This window comes from Elephas maximus, chromosome 13 (genome assembly GCF_024166365.1).
Source record: "Elephas maximus indicus isolate mEleMax1 chromosome 13, mEleMax1 primary haplotype, whole genome shotgun sequence".
Classification (NCBI taxonomy): domain Eukaryota; kingdom Metazoa; phylum Chordata; class Mammalia; order Proboscidea; family Elephantidae; genus Elephas; species Elephas maximus.
The window spans coordinates 62436427-62462898 of NC_064831.1; the positions used below are offsets into that span (position 1 = coordinate 62436427).

The 26472-nt window shown below is 47.5% G+C and overlaps 1 protein-coding gene across 6 annotated transcripts in view; it reads right to left on the bottom strand.

Moving 5' to 3' along the window:
• Positions 1 to 12171: 12171 nt before the first annotated feature.
• Positions 12172 to 26472, bottom strand: part of GRAMD2A (GRAM domain containing 2A) — a 44217-nt gene continuing 29916 nt past the window's right edge. For 2 of the 6 annotated variants that reach the window (XM_049905968.1, XM_049905969.1), the window contains exons 3-13: positions 22544 to 22636; positions 21673 to 21730; positions 21266 to 21341; positions 20542 to 20645; positions 19823 to 19921; positions 19489 to 19560; positions 18905 to 18967; positions 17395 to 17539; positions 16828 to 16927; positions 15527 to 15631; positions 12183 to 15261 (exon numbers count right to left, since the gene is read on the bottom strand). In XM_049905968.1, coding sequence (XP_049761925.1) covers positions 15258 to 15261; positions 15527 to 15631; positions 16828 to 16927; positions 17395 to 17539; positions 18905 to 18967; positions 19489 to 19560; positions 19823 to 19921; positions 20542 to 20645; positions 21266 to 21341; positions 21673 to 21730; positions 22544 to 22626 — 909 coding nt within the window. In that variant the 5' untranslated portion in view covers positions 22627 to 22636 and the 3' untranslated portion in view covers positions 12183 to 15257. Of the gene's footprint in view, positions 15262 to 15522; positions 15632 to 16827; positions 16928 to 17394; positions 17540 to 18904; positions 18968 to 19488; positions 19561 to 19822; positions 19922 to 20541; positions 20646 to 21265; positions 21342 to 21672; positions 21731 to 22543; positions 22637 to 26472 lie in introns of those variants that run through there. The other 4 variants (XM_049905966.1, XM_049905970.1, XM_049905971.1 and 1 more) reach the window with 4 other exon arrangements.

Here is a 26472-nt window from a genome sequence, read left to right on the forward strand (position 1 = left end):
AAAAACTAAGTTCTCTAGTAGTTCTACCTTATTAGACCTCTTACCAAACATCAGACCCTCTTTTTCAAACCACTCTTCAACTGATGTAAAACCAGTAGGAACAGTGTCCTAGTTTTCCTCTTACTTCTCTGATCACTCTTATTCTCATTTGCCAGTTTCGTTTCTGCTTATTGTGGAATCTCAGAGTTTTGTCTCATAAGCCATCTTCCCCTCCTTCTGTACTCTCCTCACTCTGGCTCTCCCGTCTATTCCCAAGGCCACTGATAGGTTTGGACATTTCAGACATGTACTTCTCAGCTGAACTCTTCTGAACTTCAACTTCTGTATCCATGTACTTGCCCACTGGACATCTTCACTTGGATATTTCATGGGCTCCTTAAATCCGGTAGGTCCCAAGGCTGAACTCATCGCCCCCCATCAAGCTTGCGTCATCAGTGTCCCCCATCTCAGGAAATAGAACCTCTGCCCCACCCAGTTCTAGGCAGAAATCTAAGGGTCATCCTTGACTCGTCCCACTCTCACCCTTAGATCTAATCACTCTTCTAGTCCTTTTGATTCTACATCTTAGGTATCCTTTAAATCCATGTATCTTTTTCCATCTCCAGTGCCACCATTCTAATCCAAACAGCCATCATCTCATCTGGACTGCTACAACAGCCTTGAAAGTAGTCTTCCAGTGTTCACTCATACTTTCCATCCCCACAAACCCATTGCTGTAGAGTGAATTCCAACTCCTAGCAACCCTAAAGGACAGAGTAGAACTGCCCCATAGGTTCTCTAAGCTGTAGTCTTTACTGGAGCAGATCTTTCTCCTGTGGAGCTCCTGGGTAGGTTTGAACAACCAACCTTTTGGTTAGCAGCTGAATGCCCAACTCTACATAAAACCATTGCCGTGGAGTCAATTCTGACTCATAGCGACCCTATAGGGACAGGGTAGAACTACCCTATAGGGTTTCCAAGGCTATAATCTTTACTGGAAGCAGACTGCCACATACTTCTCCCACTGAGTGGATTCAAACTGCTGACTTTTCAGTTAGCAGCCGAGTGCTTGACCACTGCACCACCAGCACTCCTCACCATCCCCCAGTCCCTTTTATATTTCTGCCAATATCTTTAATAAAATCAGCATAATCTAGCCCCTCACTGCTTCTCCTGCCACTTTAGAAGCCATACCACTCTGACCTTGTTTACTGTGTTCCAACCCTGCAGGCCACCTTTTGGTTCCTCTGACGCAACACATTCTTTTCTCCCTTGAAGCCTTCCCACTTGCCGTTATCCCCCTACCTCTTCTCTGACTTTTTTTTTTTGAACATTTTATTGTGCTCTAGGTGAACGTTCACAAAGCATATTAGTTTCCCATTCAAAAAATGTATGCATAATTGTTTTGTGACTCCCCTGACTATTCAACAGGGAAACTCCTGTGTAATCTCTTCCTCAGGGAAACCTTCCCTGGCGTACTGGATTAGTATGCTTTCCTTGTTGAGTGTTCCCTAGAATCCTGAGTCCTTTCAGTGTTCCCCAATCACGTGTAGTTTTTGGTGTTATGTCCCTCTTTCCCACTAAACTGTAAGAACCGTGGCAGCCAAGACCATGTATGACTTGTTCACCATTGAATCTCTGCTGCCTAATATAGTGCCTGGCACAGAGACACTCATTATTTGTTGAATGAATAAATGAAAATATAGAAGCAATTTATTAAAAAAAAAAAAAAAAAAAGCAGCCCCTCAACTCTCCATGCCATAGAAGCAGAAATCAAAATGCCATGTTAATCAGTACGACTTTTCATACTCACAGAAGACCAAGCGGTCAGCAGAGGGTGGGGTGGGAGCTGATGAACTTAGTTAAGCAACCTTACCAGAAAAAAAGGAACTCACTCTAACCATGGTCATCTCTTCAGCTTTTATGCTGATTTCCTAGAAGTTTTCACATTTTACATAGTTGTATTCCATGTGTAAGCATTATTTTAGTTCTGCTTTTACATTTTCATTTTCTACTCTTAATCACTGCCTCCTTGTTCATTAAGTTTGAAGGTAACATGGGGTTATATCAGGTTAATAGGTCGTAATTTTCTTAGCCATTTCCCCATTGTTGGGCTTTTTGGTTAATTCTGATTTGATGTTATGAATAGAAGTGCTGCAAATATCTTCATAACTTCTTATTTCACATTATCTCCTTAAGGAATACGAAAGTAGAATTGAGACATCAAAGCATGTCAACAATTTATATTCCTTCATATGAATGGAAAACCTGGTGGCGTAGTCGTTAAAAGCTACGGCTGCTAACCAAAAGGTTGCCAGTTCGAATCCACCAGGTGCTCTTTGGAAACCCTATAGGGCAGTTCTACTCTGTCGTATAGGGTCACTATGAGTCAGAAACGACTCAACGGTAACAGGTTTTTTTTGGTTTTTTTTTTTAAATGGCTAGTCAGAGAGTTTTCTAGAAAGAATCATTTATAATACCATTAAAACTATAATATAAATCTATGTTTAGTTCCATTTAGCCTTACCAGCATTGGGTTTTATATTTGTTTAAATTTATTTCTTAAAGTTTAATACATAATAATTAAGATTTATTTAGCTCTTTCTATGTGCGGGGGACTTCTAAGGATTTGACATGAATTTTCTCATTTAATAGTCACCATAAACCCACGTGTCTGTCAGTTTGTCGTACTGTGGGGACTTGTGTGTTGCTGTGATGCTGGAAGCTATGCCACTGGTATTCAGATACCAGCAGGGTCACCCATGGAGAACAGGTTTCAGCTGAGCTTCCAGACTAAGACAGACTAGGAGGATGGACCCGGCAGTCTACTTCTGAAAAGCATTAGCCAGTGAAAACCTTATGAATAGCAGCGGAACATTGTCTGATACAATGCTGGAAGATGAGCCCCTCAGGTTGAAAGGCACTCAAAAGATGACTGGGGAAGAGCTGCCTCCTCAAAGTAGAGTCGACCTTACTGACGTGGATGGAATAAAGCTTTCAGGGCCTTCATTCGCTGATGTGCCATGACTCAAAATGAGAAGAAACAGCTCCAAACATCCATTGATAATCAGAACCTGGAACGTACAAAGTATGAATCTAGGAAAATTGGAAATCGTCAAAAATGAAATGGAACGCATAAACATCGATACCCTAGGCATTAGTGAGCTGAAATGGACTGGTATTGGCCATTTTGAATCGGACAATCATATAGTCTCTACTATGCTAGGAATGACAATTCGAAGAGGAATGGTGTCGCATTCATCGTCAAAAAGAACGTTTCAAGATCTATCCTGAAGTACAGTGCTGTCAGTGATAGGATAATATTCATACGCCTACAAGGAAGACCAGTTGATACGACTATTATTCAAATTTACACACCAACCACTAGGGCCAAAGATGAAGAAATAGAAGATTTTTATCAGCTCCTGCAGTCTGAAATTGATCGAACATGCAACCAAGATGCATTAATAATTACTGGTGACTGGAATGCGAAAGTTGGAAACAAAGAAGAAGGATCCGTAGTTGGAAAATATGGCCTTGGTGATAGAAACAGTGCCGGAGATCGAATGATAGAATTTTGCAAGACCATCGACTTCGTCATTGCAAATACCTTCTTTCACCAACGTAAACGGTGACTATACACATGGACCTCACTAGATGGAACACACAGAAATCAAATTGACTATATCTGTGGAAAGAGACGATAGAAATGCTCAATAGCATCAGTCAGAACAAGGCCAGGGGCCGACTGTGGAACAGACCATCAGTTGCTTATATGGAAGTTCAAGCTGAAACTGAAGAAAATCGGAGCAAGTCCACGAGAGCCAAAATATGACCATGAGTATACCCACCTGAATTTAGAGACCATCTCAAGAATAGATTTGACACATTGAACACTAGTGACCGAAGACCAGATGAGTTGTGGAATGACATCAAGAACATCATCCGTGAAGAAAGCAAGAGGTCACTGAAAAGATAGGAAAGAAAGAAAAGACCAAGGTGGATGTCAGAGGAGACTCCGAAACTTGCTCTTGAGTGTCTAGTAGCTAAAGCAAAAGGAAGAATTCATGAAGTAAAAGAACTGAACAGAAGATTTCAAAGGGCCTCTCAAGAAGACAAAATAAAGTGTTATAATGACATATGCAAAGAGCTGGAGATGGAAAACCAAAAGGGAAGAACATGCTCGGCGTTTCTCAAGCTGAAAGAACTGAAGAAAAAATTCAAGCCTCGAGTTGCAATAGTGAAGGATTCCACGGGGAAAATATTAAATGATGCAGGAAGCATCAAAAGAAGATGGAAGGAATACACAGAGTCATTATACCAAAAAGAATTAGTCGATATTCAACCATTTCAAGAGGTGGCATATGATCAGGAACCGATGGTACTGAAGGAAGAAGTCCAAGCTTCTCTGAAGGCTTTGGTGAAAAACAAGGCTGCAGGAATTGATGGAATATCAATTGAGATGTTTCAACAAACAGATGCAGCACTAAAGGTGCTCACTCATCTATGCCAAGAAATATGGAAGACAGCTTCCTGGCCAACTGATTGGAAGAGATCTGTATTTATGCCTATTCCCAAGAGAGGTGATCCAACAGAATGTGGAAATTATAGAACAATATCATTAATATCACACGCAAGCAAAATTCTGCTGAAGATCATTCAAAAACGGCTGCAGCAGTATATCAATGGGGAACTGCCAGAAATTCAGGTCGGTTTCAGAAGAGGACGTGGAACCAGGGATATCATTGCTGATGTCAGATGGATCCTGGCTGAAAGCAGAGAATACCAGAAGGATGTTTACCTGTGTTTTATTGATTATGCAAAGGCGTTTGACTGTGTGGATCATAACAAGCTATGGATGGCACTGCGAATGGGAGTTTCAGAACACTTAATTGTGCTCATGAGGAACCTTTACATAGATCAAGAGGCAGTTGTTCAGACAGGTTTAAAGTCAGGAAAGGTGTGCGTCAGGGTTGTATTCTTTCACCATACCTATTTAATCTGTATGCTGAACAAATAATATGAGAAGCTGGACTATATGAAGAAGAAATGGGGCATCAAGATTGGAGGAAGACTCATTAACAACCTGTGTTATGCAGATGACACAACCTTGCTTGCTGAAAGTGAAGAGGACTTGAAGCACTTACTAATGAAGATCAGAGACCACAGCCTTCAGTATGGATTACACCTCAGTGTAAAGAAAACAAAAATCCTGGCAACTGGACCAATGAGCAAGATCATGATAAACGGAGAAAAGATTGAAGTTGTCAAGGATTTCATTTTACCTGGATCCACAATCAATAGCCATGGAAACAGCAGTCGAGAAATCAAAAGACGCATTGCATTGGGCAAATCTGCTGCAAAGGACCTCTTCAAAGTGTTGAAAACCAAAGACGTCACCTTGAAGACTAAGGTGCACCTGACCCAAGCCTTGGTATTTTCAGTGGCATCGTATGCATGTGAAAGCTGGACTATGAGTAAGGAAGACCGAAGAAGAGTTGACGCCTTTGAATTGTGGTGTTGGCGAAGAATATTGAATATACTGTGGACTGCCAAAAGAACAAACAAATCTGTCTTAGAAGTACAGCCAGAATGCTCCTTAGAAGCAAGGATGGCAAGACTGCATCTTACATACTGTGGACATGTTGTCAGGAGGGATCGGTCCCTGGGGAGGGACATCATGCTTGGCAGAGTACAGGGTCAGCGGAAAAGAGGAAGACCCTCAACGAGGTGGATTGACACAGTGGCTGCAACAATGAGCTCAAGCATAACAACGATTCTAAGGATGGCGCAGGACCGGGCAGTGTTTCGTTCTGTTGTGCATAGGGTCGCTATGAGTCGGAACCAACTCAACGGCACCTAACAACACCAACAACATAAACCAGTAAGGTAGGTACTATTATTATCCCATGTTTAGAGATAAGAAAACTGAGGCTTAGAGTTGCCCAAATTAAGTAAATTGATAAGGTTTAAATATAGATCTGCTGATTCCAGAACTTGTATTCTTAACCGCCATGCTATATGGCCTCCTGGTTGGTTGGTAGTAGTAGTTTTTTTGTTTTATTTAACAGAAAGAGGAAAAACTGCTCTTAAAAATTGAATGTAGGCTTTCTGATTTCCAGGGATTGGGCATAATTTATTGCTAGAGAGCTAGTCATTTTGTTCAGTGAACATCTAGATGGACCTTTTTGGCTGAAAAAGTTGAAAAAGGTGAACTTCGTGGGTGGACCAGGAGGATCCAAAGAGAGATCAGTTGCTCCAAATAATAAAATGAAGGAAATTTGTGTTTCCCTTAAATGCCCTGGCGAAAGAGAATGAGGCCTAAGAACTCAAAGAAGTGGGGGAGGTTGGTGAAGAGAACTGAGATTCGAGAAACATGACAGGAGACAGGGGTCTGCTGGGGGATATGAGCAGTGAGAAGTTTGCTGAGATAGAGAATGGCTGTTAAGTTTCTGTAAGCAGGCATGTGTGCATTGAATTTGAAGCTGTTTTCTGCTTTGTGCTGTATTGTAGCCTTCCGTTACCATTAAACCTTTCATGCAGTTTCGATACCTCAGGACATGTTAAGTGGCAGATTATTTGGAAGAATGAAGCATGAGGAGTGACACCATTATGAGGTAAGAGGGCAATAGCTGGAGAAACAGGTGATGGTGGACAAGCAAGCTGCATCATGTTCTGACCCAGGAGAAACAGAAGCAACCCTAGAAACCCTTGGAGAGATTGAGGTCTTGGAACTTCCCACAGTGGTTGGAAGTGGGCGCAGGCCGTTTTTGTGATCTATTGAAAGAATGATCCCTAAAAGTTAAATGATGTGGGGTTGTCCAGGTTGGAAACTTCTGGTTCACACTCAAGTGAAAAAGAACTTTTGCTGAACCACATTAAAACTTGATTTATCAAGAGTGTTTGTCACACTTTCCTCCTTAATATATGGCAGTTAGCTTCCAGGACACCATAGTCTTCTGGTTTTCCCCCTATCCTAAAGGCAGTCCTCAAGACCCTTTGCTAATTCCTCCTTTTCTGCCTAATCTCTTATCGAGGGTACACCACAGTCCTCTCTTCTTCCCTATCAGCAGACACACAGTCCCTTGGTGATCTCATCCTGTGTCATACTTTTAAATATGATCCTATATCAACAACTCCCAAATTTGTATCTCCCAAACTTCCCTGAACTCCAGATCCATATAGCCTACGTGCCTATTTGACATTCCCACTTAGACGTCTAAAACCCATCTCAAACTTAACATGTTCAAAACAGTATTTCTGACTTTCCTCCCACAAGCCGCATGTACCACTTCTAGCTTTCTCCATCTCAGTTGATGGCAACTCTGCCCATTCTTCTAGGCCAAAAAACATGTCATCATTGATGATTCTCTTTCTTTTATACCCATATCTCCAATCCGACAGGAAATCCTGTTGGTTTTGCCTTCAGAATATATCCAGAATTGGCCCATTTCCACTATCTCTACTTCTACCATTCTAGTCAGAGCCACCATCATTTCTCACTTGGATCACCATAAAAGTCTCCTAACTCTCCTAACTGATCTCTCTGCTTCTGCCTTTCTCTCCCTTGCAGGCAAGGATGATCATTTTAAAACCTTATACTAAAAGCCTATTATTCACTCTTCAGCTCCCCTTCAGAGTAAAGGTCAGAGTTCTTACAATGGTCTTATATGGACTCCCTGCCCCTCCCCCATGACCTCTTTGACCTGTCTGCTCCCCACTGCCTCCCTTGTTCTCTCTCTTCCAGCCGTACTGATATCCGTGCTGTTCCTGAATAAGCTAGGCACGCTTTCACCTTAGAGCTTTTGCATTGGCTCGTCCCTCTGCCTGGAATTCTGCACGCAGCTGATTCTTTCACTTCTGAGTCATTGCTCAAATGTCAACTTCTCAACTGGACTTGCCCTGACCACCCTCTTAGTGGCAACTTCCCCCAGCCATTGTTCCCAATCACCATTCTTGCTCTATGTTTTTGTTTTAGCCTTTAGCACTTACTACCTTCTAACATACTATATAATTTATTTATAATCTTTGTTTATTGTCTCTCTCTCTCCCCCCACTGCTAGAATATACGAGCTCCATGAAGGCAAAGATAAATATCTGTTTTGTTCACTAATATGTTCCAAACACTTAGCACAGTGCCTAGCTCATAGTAGGTACTCAGTGATAATTATTGAATGAAAGCATAAATGAAGATCTTTTATACCCACTAACAGAATGAGAATCTAGGTTCACAGTTTTATATAACACAGGCATCTTCCTTTAGGGATTAGCAAGCTTCGTCTTAAAGGACCAGATACTCAACCCCACCCAGTGCCCTCAAGTCGATTAAAACGACCAGATAGTAAGTGTTTTAAGCTTATGGTCTCTGTCTCTTGTGGTCTGTGTCACAACTGCTCAACTCTGCTGTTGCTGCTCCAAAGCAGCCAGAGACAATATATAACTATATATATATATGTAACTATATATATGTTAACTATATATATATCTATAACAAGTAGGTGTGGCTATGTTCCAATAAAACTATTTACAAAAATAAGCAGTGAGAGAGTGGACTCTGTTTAAATGCTTTAGACTCAGAGACATCTTGGTAAATCAGATATCATCTTTGGTAGGCCACACTCCATCCATCTGCTCTATTAATTGCCAAAAAGAAATATTTAGAAGGGTGAATGCAAACCTAGCAAAATTATAGATCAGTAGCTGCTCTGGCTGATGGTACCCAAATTCTGTGCAGGTTGGACACTCCTTACTGACAGTGGCCGTGGCGCATACTGTAACGTGACTCGGGGGGTAGGATAGGGAGAGAAATCCTGTTATCAGCCACTCTATTGCTAGTGAATCTGGAGCACATTATCTGTAGCTTTGGGGTATCCTCTAGAGGTTTCTAATATGCAGAATGATCTACTTCTGAAGGCTTTTTTTATCTATGCCATTAAGTTCTTTGGCATTGATGATGAATTTCCTGTGGCAAGGAAACCAGTTTTCCCTTTGTCAGCTATTCTAAAAGTCAATAGACTGACGCAGTTTGCTAGGAAAATACCTGCCAATATTCTGAGATCCTGGCCCTAATCTCCTGCCATCTCAGACCAGTGGTTTGCAACCAGGAGCAGTTCCTCCCCACCCCCCGCCGCCCTCACCAGGGACATTTGGCAATGTTGGAGACATTTTTGGTTGTCACAGCCTTGGGAAGGGGGAGTGCTGCTGGTATCTAGTGGGTAGAGGCCAGGAATGCCTGTCCCACTCCTTTTTGCACTTATCATGGACTCACGTGCCTTACACTGTTGTCTAGCTCTTCCCTCTATCTTGCCTCCTCAGTAAGCCCCTTGAAGGGGTCCTCATTGTAATTTCTCATCCATCAGTCTCCGTTTCCACAGCATGAAGTATAGAAACTGTATTGTTGTATTGAGAGGCTCTTGTGTGGAGTGTCAAATAAGATAATGAGTATAAAAAGCATCTCGTTTAGGGCCTGGAATACAGTAAGTACTAAGAAATTATAGTATCTACAGAAGCATACAGTCAGGAGCCCATAAAAAAAAAAATAGAAGGCGCTTAATAAATCCTTTAAATGTAATTCTCCAGAGAGTCTGCCATGCACACTAGCCTGGTATGTGGAACCAACAGCAAAGAAAAGCTTCCATCACAAATCCTACACCATTTAGCACTCCTTCATGCTAGACCAAATCCAGAAGCAGTGGGTGTCACATTTTCCCAAAATGGTGCCTAAGCCAACCTTTCTGCATTTAACAAGTTAATGAACAGCTTGTGAGTGGCCCACTCTGGCCCAATTTAGAAGGCTGCCAATAGGATAAGACATCAATATGCAATGCTCCCTGCTTTGTCCTAGACCCCAGCAGTGATCTCCCTAAGTGCTTCTGCTTTCTGCCATTGGAGGGTCCGATGTCCCTAACAAAGTCCATGCTAGTGGGATGAGGCTGCAGCTAGGGTCTGGCCTTCCCCCAAGAGGAAGAGAGCCTTGCCTAAGATCCTGTGAGAGGGTAAGTGAGAGGGAGCCTGGTATTCCAAGCAGCCCAGGTTTGGCTTTAGGCCAGGCACTGAGTGGCAAACAAGAAGGAACACATTCCGGGAAGGCAAGGAGCCCTGCCAACACGAAGGCAGCCCAGCAAGCAGGGCCCCGCTGGGCGCCAGGTGCTGCTTGACTGTGGAGGTCAGACACGCAGAGGGTTGATGAACTCAGGTTTCTCTGGATTATCATTTCAGAGGCTTAACCACCTCTGTCCCTCTCACTGTCAATCGGCAAAGCACATGTAACTTTTACATTTTAAACCTCTCTGCTCTGGGGTCCAGGGCCAGCTTTCTAAACAAAAGAGGGAGGCGGAGGAGTATGGCTGCCATCCTGAAATCATATTTTGTGGGAGCCAGATTTCTGTGATTGCCAAGTATTCTGAGAGATGCTAGTCACAACAGCTGCAAGTCCTGGGAAAAGCTTGGGGTTTCTGTACCCTGGTTGGGAGAGAAGCTGAGCTTTCCACCTTTGACCCTCCGCCCTTGCCCCCAACACACACACACACACACACACCCATTTGTTCTTCATACCTGCAAGTTCTGCCTTCCTACTGGCCTGACCTTTAGAAGGTCTGAAGAGCTTGTAAATATTTTCCTTTCAGAATCGCCTCAGGCCTTTCCCCAGGCTATGAAAGAAGAGTGGGGGTGGAGTTGAGAAGGAACCAAAGGGATAAGTGGCTTTTTTTTTTTTTTTTTTTTTGGTGGGGGTGGAATGGCCACATAACCCTTCTAGAGATTCCCTTCTATTGGATAGGAGGGTACACTGAACTTGGAAGGGGCCTGAACCCATTTTTCACCCAGGAGGCCCTTTCCCTGAGAAAGAATGAAGTCTGTTCCTCACTCCTTTGGCTCCTTACAGGACCTTTGCTGCCACCTAGTGGGCCAGTCGGCATCCTTTCCACCCTCAGAGAAGAATAAAGCTTGCTTCCCTCCTAACAGGAAACCCTGGTGGCGTAGTGGTTAAGTGCTACAGCTGCTAAGAGGTCAGCAGTTTGAATCCACCAGGCGCTCCTTGGAAACTGTATGGGGCAGTTCTACCCTGCTGTAGGCCTCGCTATGAGTCGGAATCGACTCGAGGGCAGTGGGTTTGGGTCCCTTCTGACAAGACTCAGCTTGAGCCTAGGGATCTTGAATCAGTCCAGCCATGAGGCGAACAAGCAATCCCTCTCTGAAACTGCTGTAGGACTCCTTGATCCTAGCAGCTTTGAGAGAGGAGCACAGGCTTCAAGACCTCATCCAGTTTGGTAGCTTTCCTAATGCTGTGGCAACCAGGTGAGAAGGCTGTGGTTGGCTGGCCTGGGAGGTGGGGGCAGTTGCTTACTTCCAGGACTGCGGTGGGATGACGGACTGCACTGCAGTGGGATGACGTTCTCTCTGAGCTCCCCTCAGCCCTGGATGCCCTTTTCACTATAAGTGCCCGTACCATGACCCTTATTTGACTAAGGCCCATGTTGCAAAACTGAGGCACCAACATGATATATATTTCCTTCTGTTTCCCCAAATTTAAGGCAGTTATTTTTCCCTTCTAAAGTTAGTTTATTTCAGCTTAAAAATTATAAATATATGAACATGTGCCCTTTCTATAACACTGCTGCTAAGGACCAGTTTCTGGGAACAGTGAAAAATGGATGTTTTAAAAAAATTGTTGTATTGGTTTCTCAAAGTCTGTAGATTATCAGCCATATTTTCCTGCATATTACATCCGGGTACGTATTTCCTCTTAGTAAAGAAAAGCACTTGGTTTCAGCAACCATCCATCCACTCTGCCATCCCCTCACTTTCTGATCTGAGCTGCAGTACCCAGGGATCATATAAAATCTAGTCTCCCTTTTTCTGCCCACCTCCACCACCTCTTTTTGCATCTCTCTCCCACTTGATTAGCATCCCAGAGTCGTGCAGACCAGCTCTCTGTTCCTCAGATGTGGGCTCTTTCTTGCCTTTGAGTATTTGCAGGTGCAGATCCCTCTGTCTGGAATGCCCTTTCCCCAGATCTTCCTGTGGCTGGCTCCATATCCTTTAGGCATCAACTGAAATGTCACCTGGGAGACCTTTTTGACCACCCCATCTACAGCCATGGGGGAGCCCTGGTGGTGCAGTGGTTAAGCACTCAGCTGCCAACCAGAAGTTCAGTGGTTCAAACCTACCAGCCACTCTGAAGGAGAAAGATGTGGCAGTCTGCTCCCATAAAGATTACAGTCTTGGGAACCCTATGGGGCAGTTCCACTCCAACCTATAGTTACTATGAGTCAGAATTGACTCCGCAGCAACGGGTACCTAGTGCCATCTCCCTTTTTTATCTCATTTATTTCTTTCCTTCATGAAACTTAATCACAACCTGCAATTACCTTGTTTACATGTGTACCTGTTACTTACATTTACATGGAATGTAAATTCCATGAGGACGCAGACATTGCCTGACATGTTCACTGTTACGTCCCCAGTGTCTAGCATAGTCCCTGGCCCGTAGTCTAGGCTCAATTATATTTATTGAATGGATGAATCACTACTAGACAGGGACATCCTATGAAGAAAGAAGAAAGGTGATAGGGCCCAAGTCAGATTTTAACCTCCCTTCCTAGACTCTAAGTCATAGAAAGGCCACCGGAATTTTCTGGCTCTGAGCTCCAGACTTTAATTCCTGAATCTGAAGCACAGTACTATTTGAACCAGGGATATTGCTTTGAAGTCGCCCAGGAGAAATGAGGAAGCATTCCCAGTATCCAGCCAACAGAGGCAGAAGGCTGTGATGGTTTGCTGAGGCCATCCCTGCCCTTCCCTATCTGCCTGAGGTATGAGTTGGTCCAGCTGAGGTCTGAGATTTGCAGAGTACTGAGGATTCTGGGAATGACTTGGGCTCCATCAGTCTTTGGTGTCAAGTATGTCAGGAAGTGTACCTTTAGCAAGTAGTCAGAGGATAAAAATGAACTTTTCATTCTACAGGACACTAGAAAAATCAGACGTTTTTATTTAAAAACATTTTCAAAGCCTAATGCAAAAAAAAAAAAATTTTTTTTTTTTTTAATGCCATAGTGGGACAACCCAAAGGTGGCTGAACCAAATTCAGGGAATTAGAGGAGCAAGCAGGTCTGTATAAATACACATAGGGTTTATAAAGGAGCACAATAGAAGCTACACTGGCCCCCCAGAGGACCAGGCTAGGAGACAAAAAGGAGAAACAGAGAGGGCCCTCCAGCGGGACAGGCACATCCACACCACTCAAAGCACTGGGCCCCAAGAGGACCTCCAAAGCCACCTATCCTACAGCAAGCCTCTTGCCCTTTCTGAGCCTGGGGCTATGGCTGGAGCCCAGGTTCACCAGCATATTTGTGACTTGGCAGCTCCCATGACCTCTGGCTCAACGTCGCAAGGCCAAGAGAACAGATCTGTCCTCCCTGCTCTTCAGCAAGGACAGGGAGAGGAGGTGCTGGGGCAAGAAGGAGTATTTCCCTGAAAATATAATGGAAAGGAGTGAGGAAGAGGGCCAACTTAAAAAAAAAAAGGATGGGCATTCATCCAGTGTGCCACTAAAGAGAGAACGAGAACAGTGAACTTCACCTGAGACATAAGAAATTTGGTGTAAGCAACCCACAAGGCCAGGCTCTTAGGTTAATCCTAGAACCTGGGATGGGGAAAGGACAAAGAGACCTCTAATCTGAGCTCAGAGAGTATTACCTATTGTCAGATCCTCCAATCCTCATTTGGGTTTGTCATAAACAAGACACACAATCATGGTTGTGAAATAATTTCCACATGGATTTAATCCGATTAACCTCTCAGGTGTCTGAATGGGGGAAAACAGTGGCTATTTCCAACATCACCCTCTTTACCACCAGTGACTTTCCCTAATACCTCTGGGCCTCCTCACTAAGGCCCTTCCTAAACCTCCAAAGGCACTATATTGGTAGATGGAGTTTAGGGAGAATAGGCCAGGGTTTTGGGGCACAAAGAAGCTTTTTAGAATAGAAAAGGCTTTGACAGAGGAATGTCCAAGTCACAGCCACCACTGTGTCCACCCTTCTCATCCCCATCTCTCTTGCCCCCACAATGGTATCATACACCAGTCCCTTGGCCTGCTCCCTATACTGTACCAGGCCCACCTTGGACACATCCGACTTACTCACGAAGAACAAAGCCCGTGCAGTGGAGGACTCTCCTCCATGGCCTGCAACACACCAACTACAGGCGACATGAAAGAGCTCTGCCCTGTAGTGACCTAACACCATCATGCCCAGCTGCCCAGCGAAACTTCCCCAACAGGCTGCTGTCGGGCATGCCTGAGGTCCGGGCAGTCAGGCAGGGAGTACAAAGCAAAACCTCAAGTCACGGCCCCCACCCAGCCCACCCTTCCCATCCTCTACTCCCAGGGCCTGGGGCACCTTGGAAATGTTTGTGCACAGCAGAGGAACACCCAGTGCCAGGTCTGTGGCCACAGTGATCAAAGGCCCTGCGCCACCTGTCTCCCAGGAAGTGGCAGCCGAGGACACAGATTTCCAGAACCTCCTGTTCTTCCCAGCCCCTGCCACCATCCCCTATGGCTAGTGTCACCAGGTTCTGCCATCGTCCCGAGGGGCCAGCACAGAGCCTCAGCCCAGAGCATGAAAAATCATCTCTTGCTATAATCCTGGCCACAAGCCCTTGTCCTCCACTCATAGCTTGGCTCCCATCTCCCTCCAGTCAGCCCCAGTGGTCCTCTACCCTCTGGCCTGATAAGGGCCTCGCTCCCTGCAGGGGGGCCCAAGTGAGAGCCCAGTACGTAGGAGGGAGCAGAGCCCAGCACATAGGAGGGAGCAGAGCCCACCCTGCTGGTTTGTGCTCTGGCCTTTGGCCCCTCCACTGGAATGATTCATGTGACAGGGAGAGTTGCATTCCTGGTATCAGAGCATGGCCTTTGTCCCTTGGGGTGCGCCGGTGATCTGCCTGTGCCAGAACTATTTCCAAGGAGCAAATTGAAAAAAAAATTTTTTTTTTCCATTTAAGTGGTTGCTGAAACTCAGCGTACAGAATCCCCACAGCTGGTTCCAAAATCTGGCTTTTTGTTCAAGTCGAAAATTCTAGGAACCAGTTACTTTGTAAACAGGTACTTCAGATCATTCATTGGAGAAGGGAGGAGAGGTGGGAGGAGAAGGGATCCGGAATCTTGTCCTTCATTCTGAGTCTCAGCACAGCTGCAGCATAAACCAAGGAGGTCATCGGTGGAGGCTTAGCACCCAGGGAGTTCTTCTCGGGTAGGAGTGGAAACAAAGGCCAGGTGGCTGTTACCTGCACACAGGAGAGATGCCCAGATCAGGTGAAAGGCCCAGAAGGTAGACAAACCTGGGCCTAAGGGCCGGAGGATCCTCCCCCACCCCAAGGGAGAGGGGTGGGATCTGTGTATCCTGCACACAGCCGAACCTTGCCCTGGACCATCAAGCCAGGTCAGCCAGAGGGGGCTGAGTCCAGCTGGGGTAACAGGCAGCCTGGCTTAGGTGTTGGCTCCCATCCTCACTCTCAATCCTAGAAGCGTTATGAAGATAAAGGGACTCACCTGTACCCAGGGACTGGGCCATCCCAGTTCAGGGAACGCAACTGCTGTTCTAGCCGGGAGATGCGGAATGCCAGGTAGGATGAGGACATAACCAGGAAGCAGATCCTGGAGGAAGAGGGGCAATAAGAAGTTGAATCTTCTAGAGAAAACGCATTTTTAGAGACTCACCAGAACAGACACTAAGCTATTCCTGCAACTGAAGGAATTAAAGAACACGTCTGCCTGCAGCCCTGCTCAGACCTGGGCATCTTTTTTCCCAGAGGCCACATGAGAGCTGTGAGACTAGGCCCCATGGAGGTGCCCTCGAAGCCCAGCAGGAGTTCCGGACCCTTCTGCTGTACCCTGGAGGGGGCTCTGGCCAAAGCCGTCATCCCACCTTCCCTCTGATCAGCCACCTTTGTCCTGCACCTCCTCTGGGAGGCCACTAAGATCACCCCCTGAGGTCATAGGTAGATTCCCTCAGCAGGTGCTGAGGTTGATAGTCAAAACCTAGCCAGCAGGACCAGAGGAATTGGTGAGGTGAGGTGAGGGGAAGTCGGGCTGGCTGTTCAAGAAACATCCCGCCATGCTCACAACTGTACTGATCCTTAAGTGAAGGGACAGACAAATCAGGGGTTCCAGAAACTTCCCTAATGGTGGGCAGTGGGAAGGCCAGACTTCTCCCCTGGTCAGTATTTCTCCTCAGCTCTCTGAGGGCCCTCTGCAGTTCTGCCCTATCCCCTCACCCTGGGCAGTGAGGATCTCTCCAGAACCAACATGTGGAAAGGCCCTACCTCTCGAAAAATATGATTTGACATTTTACTAAGAGATTAAGGAAAAATGAAATCACAGCAGAGGCCAAAAGGCAGGAATCGAAGCCCAGGACTCTGAATTGGTCTAGGTGTCACAAAAAGTTAATTTGAATTCTAGCACAAACCATCAAAGAGCCCAGCCCTCCCCCACCCCGAGTAGCAACTTTTCTCAACAGCTGCATATTCTGCCCTTTCCCCTGCACAGCCTTAACCCCAAATTACAGGGTTTCAAGAACAAAAACTGGAGAGACTTTCTCTTGCTACACAAGGGCCTGTCGAACAGCCTTGTCATCACAAGGAGCAAGCTGTTTTTTTTTTTTTTTTTCATTTAAGTCGTTGCAGAAGCTTAGTGTACAGAATCCTACAGCTAGTTCCCAAATCTGCTTTTCATTGCAGATGACTCAGAACCGTCCCCAGTCTCTGGATAATGATGTCTCATCACCAAGGCCCCTGCCCCCAACACCTAGACGCCCAGGTGGGTCTGCCTTCTCCCCCGGTGTTGTCACCTACAGCAGGAAGAAGACCTTAAGGAGCCGGTAATCCCAGAGCCTCAGCTCCATGTCGTTCTTGGGCTCCTCCTTCATCGTGTCCTCCTCACAGACAGCAACCTCTGCAATGGGAGAGCAGTCAGGCACCCTCCCGGGGCAGGCAAGACCCCAGGCCAGCCAGGGGCACGCCAGCCTCCCCTCGCTCCCTGGAGCTGCCCGGGCCTGCCTGGGCTCCTGCCTTTCCCTTACGGATTTGCAAAAAGAAAGAAAGCAACAGCTCTCAGAAGCCCTGCTGGCTGTGTTGGTGGAGGAGGGAAAGCTTAGCCTTTGCAAGCCTTTGCCATGGATAACCAAAACCAAACCAGTTGCCATCAAGTAGATTCCAGCTCCTGGCCACCCCAGGGATGCAGAGTAGAACTATTCCACAGGATTTTCAAGGCTGTGACCTTTCAGAAGCAGATCACCAGGCCTTGCTTCCGAGATGCCTCTGGGTGGGTTTGAACTGCCATCCTTCCGGTTAGTAGTCACACATTTAACCATTTACACCACCCAGGGACTCCTTGCCATGGAGAAGCCCCCCTGAACTCACCAGACCCTGGAGGCTTTCCGGAGGGGAAGAAGCTGTCCGTGGAGCCCTTGGATGCCCCAGGAATACGATGAATCTTTTCTGGGAGGGGCAGGGTCCTGGAGGCAGGGCACACTTTTCTCCACTTCATCTCGGGGATGAGGACTTCCTGCAGAGAAGGTGGGAGAGGCTGTCTCACCATGGCCCTTAGGATCTTATATGCCATAAGGGGCTGGTACCAGGTTTATCGGAGTTCCCTTTAGAAATGACCACTATGACTGCCTAGCCAGGGGTGGAAACAGGTACTCAGGCACGGGGAACCATTGCTGTAGTAGCCACATGTCTCTCCTGTCTGCTCCCTTGCTATGATGAACCACTCTGCCAACTTGTCCCTCTTCCACCCTCCTGCCAGAAGCGAGGAGCAGAGTCCTGACCAAGGAGCACCCTGCTTCTCTTCAGCTCACACATGTCCCGCCTGCCATTCACACCAGCTCTCCACTTGCCATCTGGGCAGGAGAAGTGTAAGAGAGAGTTCACTTGCAGCTGTTCTCCAGATCTAAACAGATAAGAAACTGAAGGTCTAGGTGGAAATGTAGTTGGTGTTAATTAGATTGATACCAACCAGTGCCTCACCCTACCCTGAAGTCTGGCCAGAGCTCACGGAAGGCCCTGCTCAAGCTGTGGCTGAGTAGGGGCCTCCCTCTTCCCTGCAACCCCTAGCTTAACACTTCCTTCAAGTTCCCTCATGTGGTCCCAGGAAACAACACTTCTGAAGACTGCTAATGGGAACCACAGTGATATTTTAGACATGAGCCAACTCAGGTACATGTCCAAATCAACCGAGTGAACAAAGCATGGCACAATGTGTCTTAAATGGATTATGTCATGGTTCCTTCTAATCATGGCTCAAACCCTAAGCATGTCCCTGACCTTGGCAGGGGGCCTTCAGATCCCTATCAACAAAATGAGAATACCACATTCTACCTCTGCATGGCATTGTGCATATTGTGTGCTTGGCTAAACGCTTCATAGCTACCGAAGAAGGCTTCAAAAACCCTCAGGTCATTTCCACCCCCACTCCCTGCTCTGAAAGCTCAGCTCTGCCTACTTAGGGCCCCAGCTGCCAAAGGAGGTCCCTGGGACCTCTGCAAATCTGGAGTTAGTCTGTCTGGGTTCTACAGTGATAGCCTTGGAGTTTTTCCCCAAGGACATCTCTATCCTCTTGAAGGCCCTCCTGACTCAGCCACGGGGAAGAAGATGTCCTGTGTCTGTACAAGTGTGGGATCCAACCTGGGCAGTGTTCCTGGTGCTGAACACCTGTTCTGATCAGAAAGGCAGCAAATCTGCCCAGGACTAGGAGCTCTGAATGGTAGAAGTGGGGTGGGTCTAGGGGACTCCCTGGTACAGCATGGCCGCAGGCCCTCGAGCGTGATGCTCCAGTTCTGTATTGTGAGCCCCTGCCTGGGTGCCCCGAAGCCACCAAGCCCCAGGTGATCTCAGGCCAGCAGCCTTTGCTCCGAGCCTCAGCTCTCACCAGAGACTTGCACTCAGGTTCCTCTGGAAACTCTCTCACGCTCAGACTCTTCTTGCTGGAAGGCTGAGGAGGAAGGGGAACAGGGGTCACTGGTCCATCTGGCATAGGAAGGCATTAGCACTCCCCAAGACAGCTTTGCCTCCAACTAAGCCACTTCTCTGTGTCAGATGAAGCCTCGCACCCAGAGTTTGAAGCAAAGCAGCAGATCCAGAGGAGTCTTCCCATGCGGCTTCCCCCTCCCTCCTCCTCTTCCTCATCATAGGCCAGAGGGAGTTGCAGGGCACGCTGAGAAGCAGCTACGCGCTCCTGTCTATCTGTGCTTCCAGGAGGCACAGGTGGGGCATGCACGTGGGGACACACAAGGCCCCACCAGCCTCAGAGGCATGCTCACGCACAGACACACAGTCCAACTACTGCCCCTGGGACACTGGGCTGAGCCTTTACTCCCCTCTCCCTGCCCTGTCCCCTGTCCCCTGTGCTGCAGAAATGGGGGGGGGGGCAATCTTCCTAACAGCGTTGACCCAAGACCCAAGCCCAGGCTTGAGCAGCCCACCTGGTCCAACTTCTGCCCCTGAGCTCCATACCTGTAGATGGGTGCAGACCCTTCTCAGCATGTCATATACACTGTCCCGGGAGAGCAGTGACACAAACACATACTGGAACAAAGAAAACAGAAAGGGGTGGGGGAAGATGAGACCCCTGCCATGCCAGCAGCCCCCCTCCATGGGTTGATGACACGTCAAGGGTCCCCCTGCCTAGGAACCTCTGTTCCAGTGTGTTATTAGGGCCTGAAACATCTACTGGTGAGCTGCAGGGCAGAGAGAAGTGAAGGCCTGGGGTTCCAAAGTCAGGCTATGGGACTCTTGAAGCAGGGGTGGGGAGATTGATGAGGGGGCTTTTGGCTAGGGACTCGCTCACCTTCTGGCTGGTGTTAGTGGTGATGGCCAGTCCATTGGGAAGGAGTCGTGCCATCTTGTGCTTTTTGATCGTTTGCACGGATACCACAGGAATGACCACCTGAAAAGGGACAGGCATGCTCCTCTCAAGACCTGCCCCAAGGACATGGTCCCTTTGCTCCCTACATGGGGCCCTAACCACCGCTGGCAATGAGCCAAGCATGAACACCATGGAGAAGCCTCGTCCCATGTGGGGAGTATTTGAACCTTCCGCCTCATCCAGGCTCCCCTTCCGATTATCCCCATCCCAACCTTGGCAGCACATGCTGCTCTGGGCTCTCAGATTAGCCTTTGTTATCCAGGAGGCCAAGGACAGTTGCTCTGGTGAATCCCATATTCTAGTAATGGACTTCCCCGAACTACCTCTTGGCTACACGTTCTGCTGCCCTAAACGTGACATTGGACTCTGATTCCGAAGGCATTTCTGAGACACCTACAGGCAGAATAATAATACAGGCCATCTCAGGCCAGATGTGAGGTCTAGATGAGGCACCCTGTTTGGAAAGGGCAAGGCTGCTTCCCTGGACACCGAATGGGAAGTCTTGCAGCTGCTCATCCAACCAGCGAGAGGCTTCACCAGGTGCACAGCACATAGAGGGACAGGCAGGACTTGAGATGTGCCCTCAGGGCAGGGGGCTCTGGCCTCACTGGGCCATGGCAGCCCTTACCACTCACTAGTACCTTTATGTCTTTGCCAAAGAGGCTGGCATGGAAGCAGAGCCAGTTGGGGGAGATGTAGAGTCGGCCCTGGAGAAGGAGGTCCCTTTGGAGGGCACAGGAGCACACTGGGAAGTCAGAGGAGAGAAGTCTGCTGAGTAAGGTCACCCCAGGACACCCCAGGGCCTGCATTCGCACACACTGAAGTCCAGAGTCCATCTTCAGGACCTGTCCTCCTCAGACTCCCCCTTCCCAATCCAAGGCCCCAAACAATCCACTCCCCCAGCACCTTCACAAACCCTTCTCCTGAGAACCCTGACTGCCCCACTACCAGAGAGCTAGAAGTTTCCTCTTTCTCCACCCATGCTCCAAAGGGTCTGGACAGGTTCCTGTCCTAGGCCCCCAAGCCTGGATTCGCCCTACCTCAGGAAGAACCCTTTGCCTTGCCCTGCCCTGAGGAGAGGGCCTTGATCTTGCATGTGTTTCCTGGGCTCAGCCAGAGCCTGAGCAGGAAAAAACCATCATTCATAAGCGTAGAACAGAAGATTCGGAAGCCCTGACTTCATAAATTCAACTTCATATTCCAAACCAGCCCAGCCTTCTCACACTTTTGAAGAAAAATGAACCAACCACATCCAAAGGGCAGCCAGTTCCCCTATCTGAATTGTGCCTTGGAGGCTCCGAAGGAGTGGACCTGGTCCCTGGGCACTCTGGGGGCCTGCCCAGCCACACAAGGGAGACACCTCACCTTTGAGAACCACCTCTTCCAAAGGGATGTCCTTAAAGAGCTTGTGGTACTGCTGGTTGTATTTATTCTGTAGTGTCTGTAAACACATGGGCTGGGTCTGAGCAGCTCTGGGAGATCAGACCACCAGTAAATAATGCCACAAGAGGCCCCCCAAGGGACTTAGCATGAAGCAGCCAGTGGGTGTGAAGGGGTGAGTTCCAAGCACAGCTTATCTCCTGGTGACGTAGTCTGTGACTGGAGGGGGATGCATCACTCCCGCCCAGGAGGGGACACCCACTCAGGTCTCCATGAAGCTCTTTGTTTCCTGGTGACAGCCCTGGTGACCGAGGAGTCAACAGTCACTGAGTTTAAGCAGCCCAGGGCCCCTCCTTTGGTGGCCAGTGAGAAGTTGGCCTTCACATACTTACCCCTTCCTGGCTGCGCTTCTTTATCTTTTCACCCTTGAATCCTTCCGGCCAGTGCAGGCTGCAAAGGAGACATTCCATTCCAGGGGCAAGGAACCCTTGAGCCCTTCCTATGTGTCCCCAGAGCCATAGCTTTGAGCCAGAAGCTTGGGGCAGAGATTGGAGCTGGGCACCCTCATCCAGAGGCCACAGTAAAGCGCCAAGCACAGGGAGCAGACAGCTCATCCCTGGGAAGGGCACTCAGGTCCCTAAGAGCAGCGTCCTTCTAGGAGGTATGCTCAGCCTGAGCCTCAGTCTCCCAGAGATGCTTAGGAGCTGCCCTCCCCTGCATGTCTCCCATTTCTCTGGCCAAGCGGCAAGCAGTGAAGCAAGCCCAAGAATAAATGAGTAGAAGGTGCAGAGATGGGGAAGAGGATGGAGAATGGGTGGGATGGAGGTGTCACACTCAAGGCTCCTGAACCTGGCCATGAGCCATGATCCCAGCAGAACTACAGTCCTCGCAGCCTCCTCCCTGTAGCCAGGAGGTCTGCACTGAGGAGCTCTGGAAAGGCACCTGACCTGAAAGAGGGGTCTGGCTCAAGCACAGGTGGGCAGGGAGGAGACTGTAACCTGAGAAACCTGGACTCTGCTAGGTCCCAGTGTGCTGAGACAGCCCTGAGAGGTGAGAGGAAGAAGCTCCAGGACAGCCTATGCCCAGCTTGTGCCCAGACCTGCTCAGTTCACAGCCATACCACCCTAAACGTACCTGATCTTGTCTAACAGACCTGCTGAGGGGCCCTGACCCCTGAGCCAGACTCTCAGTCCCCTCTCTGACAGGTCACCTCCTGAAGGCTTCCCATCCATCAATCTGTATGTGTATGTGAAAGGGCCTCACCTGTAGTCTGGGTGCTCCTGAATCCTATCTAGTTCCTTAGTGGAGGCCACAGGGCTCTTCAGAGAAGCCATCTTTCCATCCATTTGTTGATTGCTAGGGAGACATAGGCCCACATCAGGAAGACAGCTTGATGGGGTACATTGCCCCACCAGCTCTACCATACCCAGGGTAGCCTGCCTCTCATCCCCACCCCAAGACTGGCCCTGCTTTTAAGGGTGAGGCTGAAGAAGTCACAGTCTGGCGGTGGCAGCTCAGGCAGGGGTTCCAGGGCAGCTGATGGAAGTGGGGGACCCTCACACATTGTCTTTCCTAGAAGCCTGAGTTCAGCCTATGCCTGAGCCAGAAGGGACACCCATCTACCTCATCCAGGGTGCTAGGCAGCTGGTAGGCTGGGCAGAGGTAGGCCTCCAGCCCCACCCTGGCGGAAGCACATTGAGAGACAGGACTCTGAGACTTGCTCACTAGTGAAAGCAAAAGTTCCTAAAGTGCCCGGCAGTATTACTATAAACCGTCCAGTCCTGGGAAAGGAAGCTAAACACAGGAGGCCTTTCAAAATTGTGGAGCTGACATGGCTGACTAGAGGAAGGTGGACTCCCTCAGGGTTAGCCCACAGGTGAGTGTGAGTGGGAGGGGGCCTGTCTCACACCAGGAAGTGGCCTCAATTGCCTTTGGACGGTCAGTACCACTCTGCCCTAAGAGCCAAACCACCATCTCAAAAATGTCCCAGAGGGAGATTGGAACTCTTATGCACTGCTGGTGGGAATGCAAAATGGTACAATCATTTTGGAAAATGATACGGTGCTTCCTTAAAAAGCTAGAAATAGAAATACCATATGATCCAGTAAACTCACTCCCAGGAACATATCCTAGAGAAATAAGAGCCATAACATGAATAGACATATGCACACCCATGTTTGTTGCAGCATTATTCACATAGCAAAAAGATGGCAACAACCTAAGTGCCCATCAACAGATGAATGAATAAACAAACTATGGTACATACACACAATGGAATACTACACGATGATAAAGAACAATGATGGATCCGAAAACATCTCACAACAGGAATGAATCTGGAAGGCATTATGCTGAGTGAAACAGATCAATCACAAAAGGACAAATACTGTATGAGACCACTACTATAAAAACTCATTAAAAGGTTTACAAGCGAGGGAGGAAAAAACACTAGATAGTAGATAAGTAGCCGTTCTTTGGAAGCTGAATGGGGTAGTTCTACTCTGTCCTATAGGGTCGCTATGAGTTGGAATCAACTCAATGGCAATGGGTTTTTGGTGAATGGTAGGACAGTGCACAATAACAGGGAAGTCAGGACAACTTGGCCAGGACAAAGTTATAGAAGCTGCACAGACACATTCAAACTCCCCGAGGGACTGAGGTACTGGCTGAGGACTGGGGACCACAGTCTTGGGGGACATCTAGCTCAATTGGCATAACAGTCTGTGGTGAGTGGCATCTGGGGTCTTAAAAGCCTGCAAGCAGCCATCTAAGAAACACCTGCTGGTCCCATCTTGGCTGGAGCAAAGGAGAATGAAGAAAACCAAACACATAAGGTAAAGATTAGTCCAGAGGACTAATGGACCACAACTACCACAATCTCCACCAGACTGAGCCCAGAATAATTAGATGGTGCCTGGGTATCAATACCAACTGTTCTGGCAGGGATCACAATAGAGAGTCTTGGACAAAGCTGACGAAAAATGTAGAAAAAAATGCAAATTCTCAAAGAAAAAAAGACCAGGCTTGCTGGTCTGACAGAGACTGGAGACACCCCAAGCGTATGGCCTCACATATCCTTCTAACTCAGTTCTGAAGTCACTCCTGAGGTCCACCCTTCAGCCAAAGATTAGACAGCTCTACAGTACTGGCTTGACTGGATAGGGCCAACAATAACTCACGTGAGGAACATGCTTCATAGTTCAATCATGTATAGGAGACTAATAGGCACACCAGCCTAAAAGCAAAGACAAGAAGGCAGGAAGGGACAGGAAAATTGGACAAATGGAAACAGGGAATCCAAGGTGGAGAAGGGGAAAGTGTTGACACATCACGGGGTTGGCAGTCAATGTCACAAAACAATCTGTGTATTAGCCGTTTAATGAAAACTAATTTGCTCTGTAAACTTTCATTTACAGCACAATTTAAAAAAATAAAAATTCATACTAAAAAAAATGTCCCAGAGGGCTCAGGAAGGAGGAGACACCCATCCTCTCCGTCCGCAATGGCATTTGGGTTCCTGCTTACACTAATGAGCTCCAAAAACAGGGCTCCCCAGGGCCCCCAGCTTCCTGGTGTTGGACATTTGCCCTGGAGGTAGGCTTGGAATCAACAGAGCTATCACATTGGCCCCCAACAGAGTGGGCTCGGGGGCTGACTGAAGAAGAGGGAGTATAGTAATTGGACCAGCTGTGTATCTAGGATATGGTTTTTATTTACCCAGTATGGCCCAATGCCCTTCCTAAGCATAGCAATGTGTTAATTAACAAGCTTGACTTATATTTTTGAGCTGATATTATGGTAAATTTATCTAAAAGAAGGGTGTTAGTATTTATTTGGACAGGAGTGCAGTTTCATTGCTTGCCATAGGCACCATTTTTCCATAGATATACCACTGGCCATACCAGGTTAATACAAACTGCTTAGTGGCACCACAAACCCAAGGCCAGTGCTAACACCTGCCATTCCCTAGTGTCTTAGTCATCTAGTACTGCTATAACAAATACCACAAGTGTATGGCTTTAACAAAGAGAAATTTATTTTCTCACAGTCTAGGAGGCTGGAAGTCCAAATTCAGGTTGCCAGCTCTAGAGGAAGGCTTTCAGTCAGCTCTGGGGGAAAGTCCTTGTCATCAATCTTCTCCTGGTCTAGGAGCTTCTCTGTGCAGGGACCCCGGGTCCAAAGGACATGCTCCCCTCCTGGTTTTTCATTCTTGGTGGCATAAGTTTCCCCTCTCTCTGCTCGCTTCTCTCTTTTATATCTCAAAAGAGATTGACTTAAGATACGACCTAATCTGTAGATTGCATCCTGCCCCATTAACATCATAGAGGTTAGGATTTATGAGACATATAGGATAAATACGTCAGATCACAAAATGATGGACAACCACACAATACTGGGAATCATGACCTAGCCAGTTGACACACATTTCTGGGAGACACAATTCAATCCGTAACACCTAGTTATGCCTCTGGATTGGGCATAAGTAACAAGGACCGTCAGCAGATAAGGAGTTGGAACCTGGAGTCTGCAAACACCAAGTAGGCTCCAAATCCCAACTCTAGGTCACACTCAGCAACTGGGGCAAGTCAAAGTTCACTTCTTCAAGAATAGTTACTGGCCCAGCCCAAGACCTGCCAGGACCCTCAGAGATTATTTAGTATGGCCCCTTCCCCACATACCAAAGTACAGATGAGGAAACAGACTTGCCAAGGGACAGGCCTTGCCCAGTGCCACACAGTGGAGAGCCAGGTGATCTCACCCATAAAATAAGCCCAGCCACAGCTATCTGGGCTGCTGACTTCTGTCCTCAACCTCATGGAAGGTCTTGGCACACACATCAACATGTTTACTGAATCTTACAAAGTGACAGACGATGCTGGTGTTTTGACCCTTGGATTCCCAAGGTTAATTTCTGGATTTATTTGGTTTCTCATTTCACGTTTCACAGGGTGTCCCCCATCCCCTTTATTTTTTATGTTTGTCTTAGTTATCTAGTGTTCCTATAACAGAAATACCACAAGAGAAGTTTATTTTCTCACAGTAAAGTAGCCTAAAAGTCCAAATTTAGTGTGTCAGCTCCTGGGGAAGACTTTTTCTCTCTGTTGGCCTTCTCATCAATCTTCCCCTGGACTAGGAGCTTCTCTGTGCAGGAACCCCGGGGCCCAAAGGATGTACTCTACTCCCAGCACTGC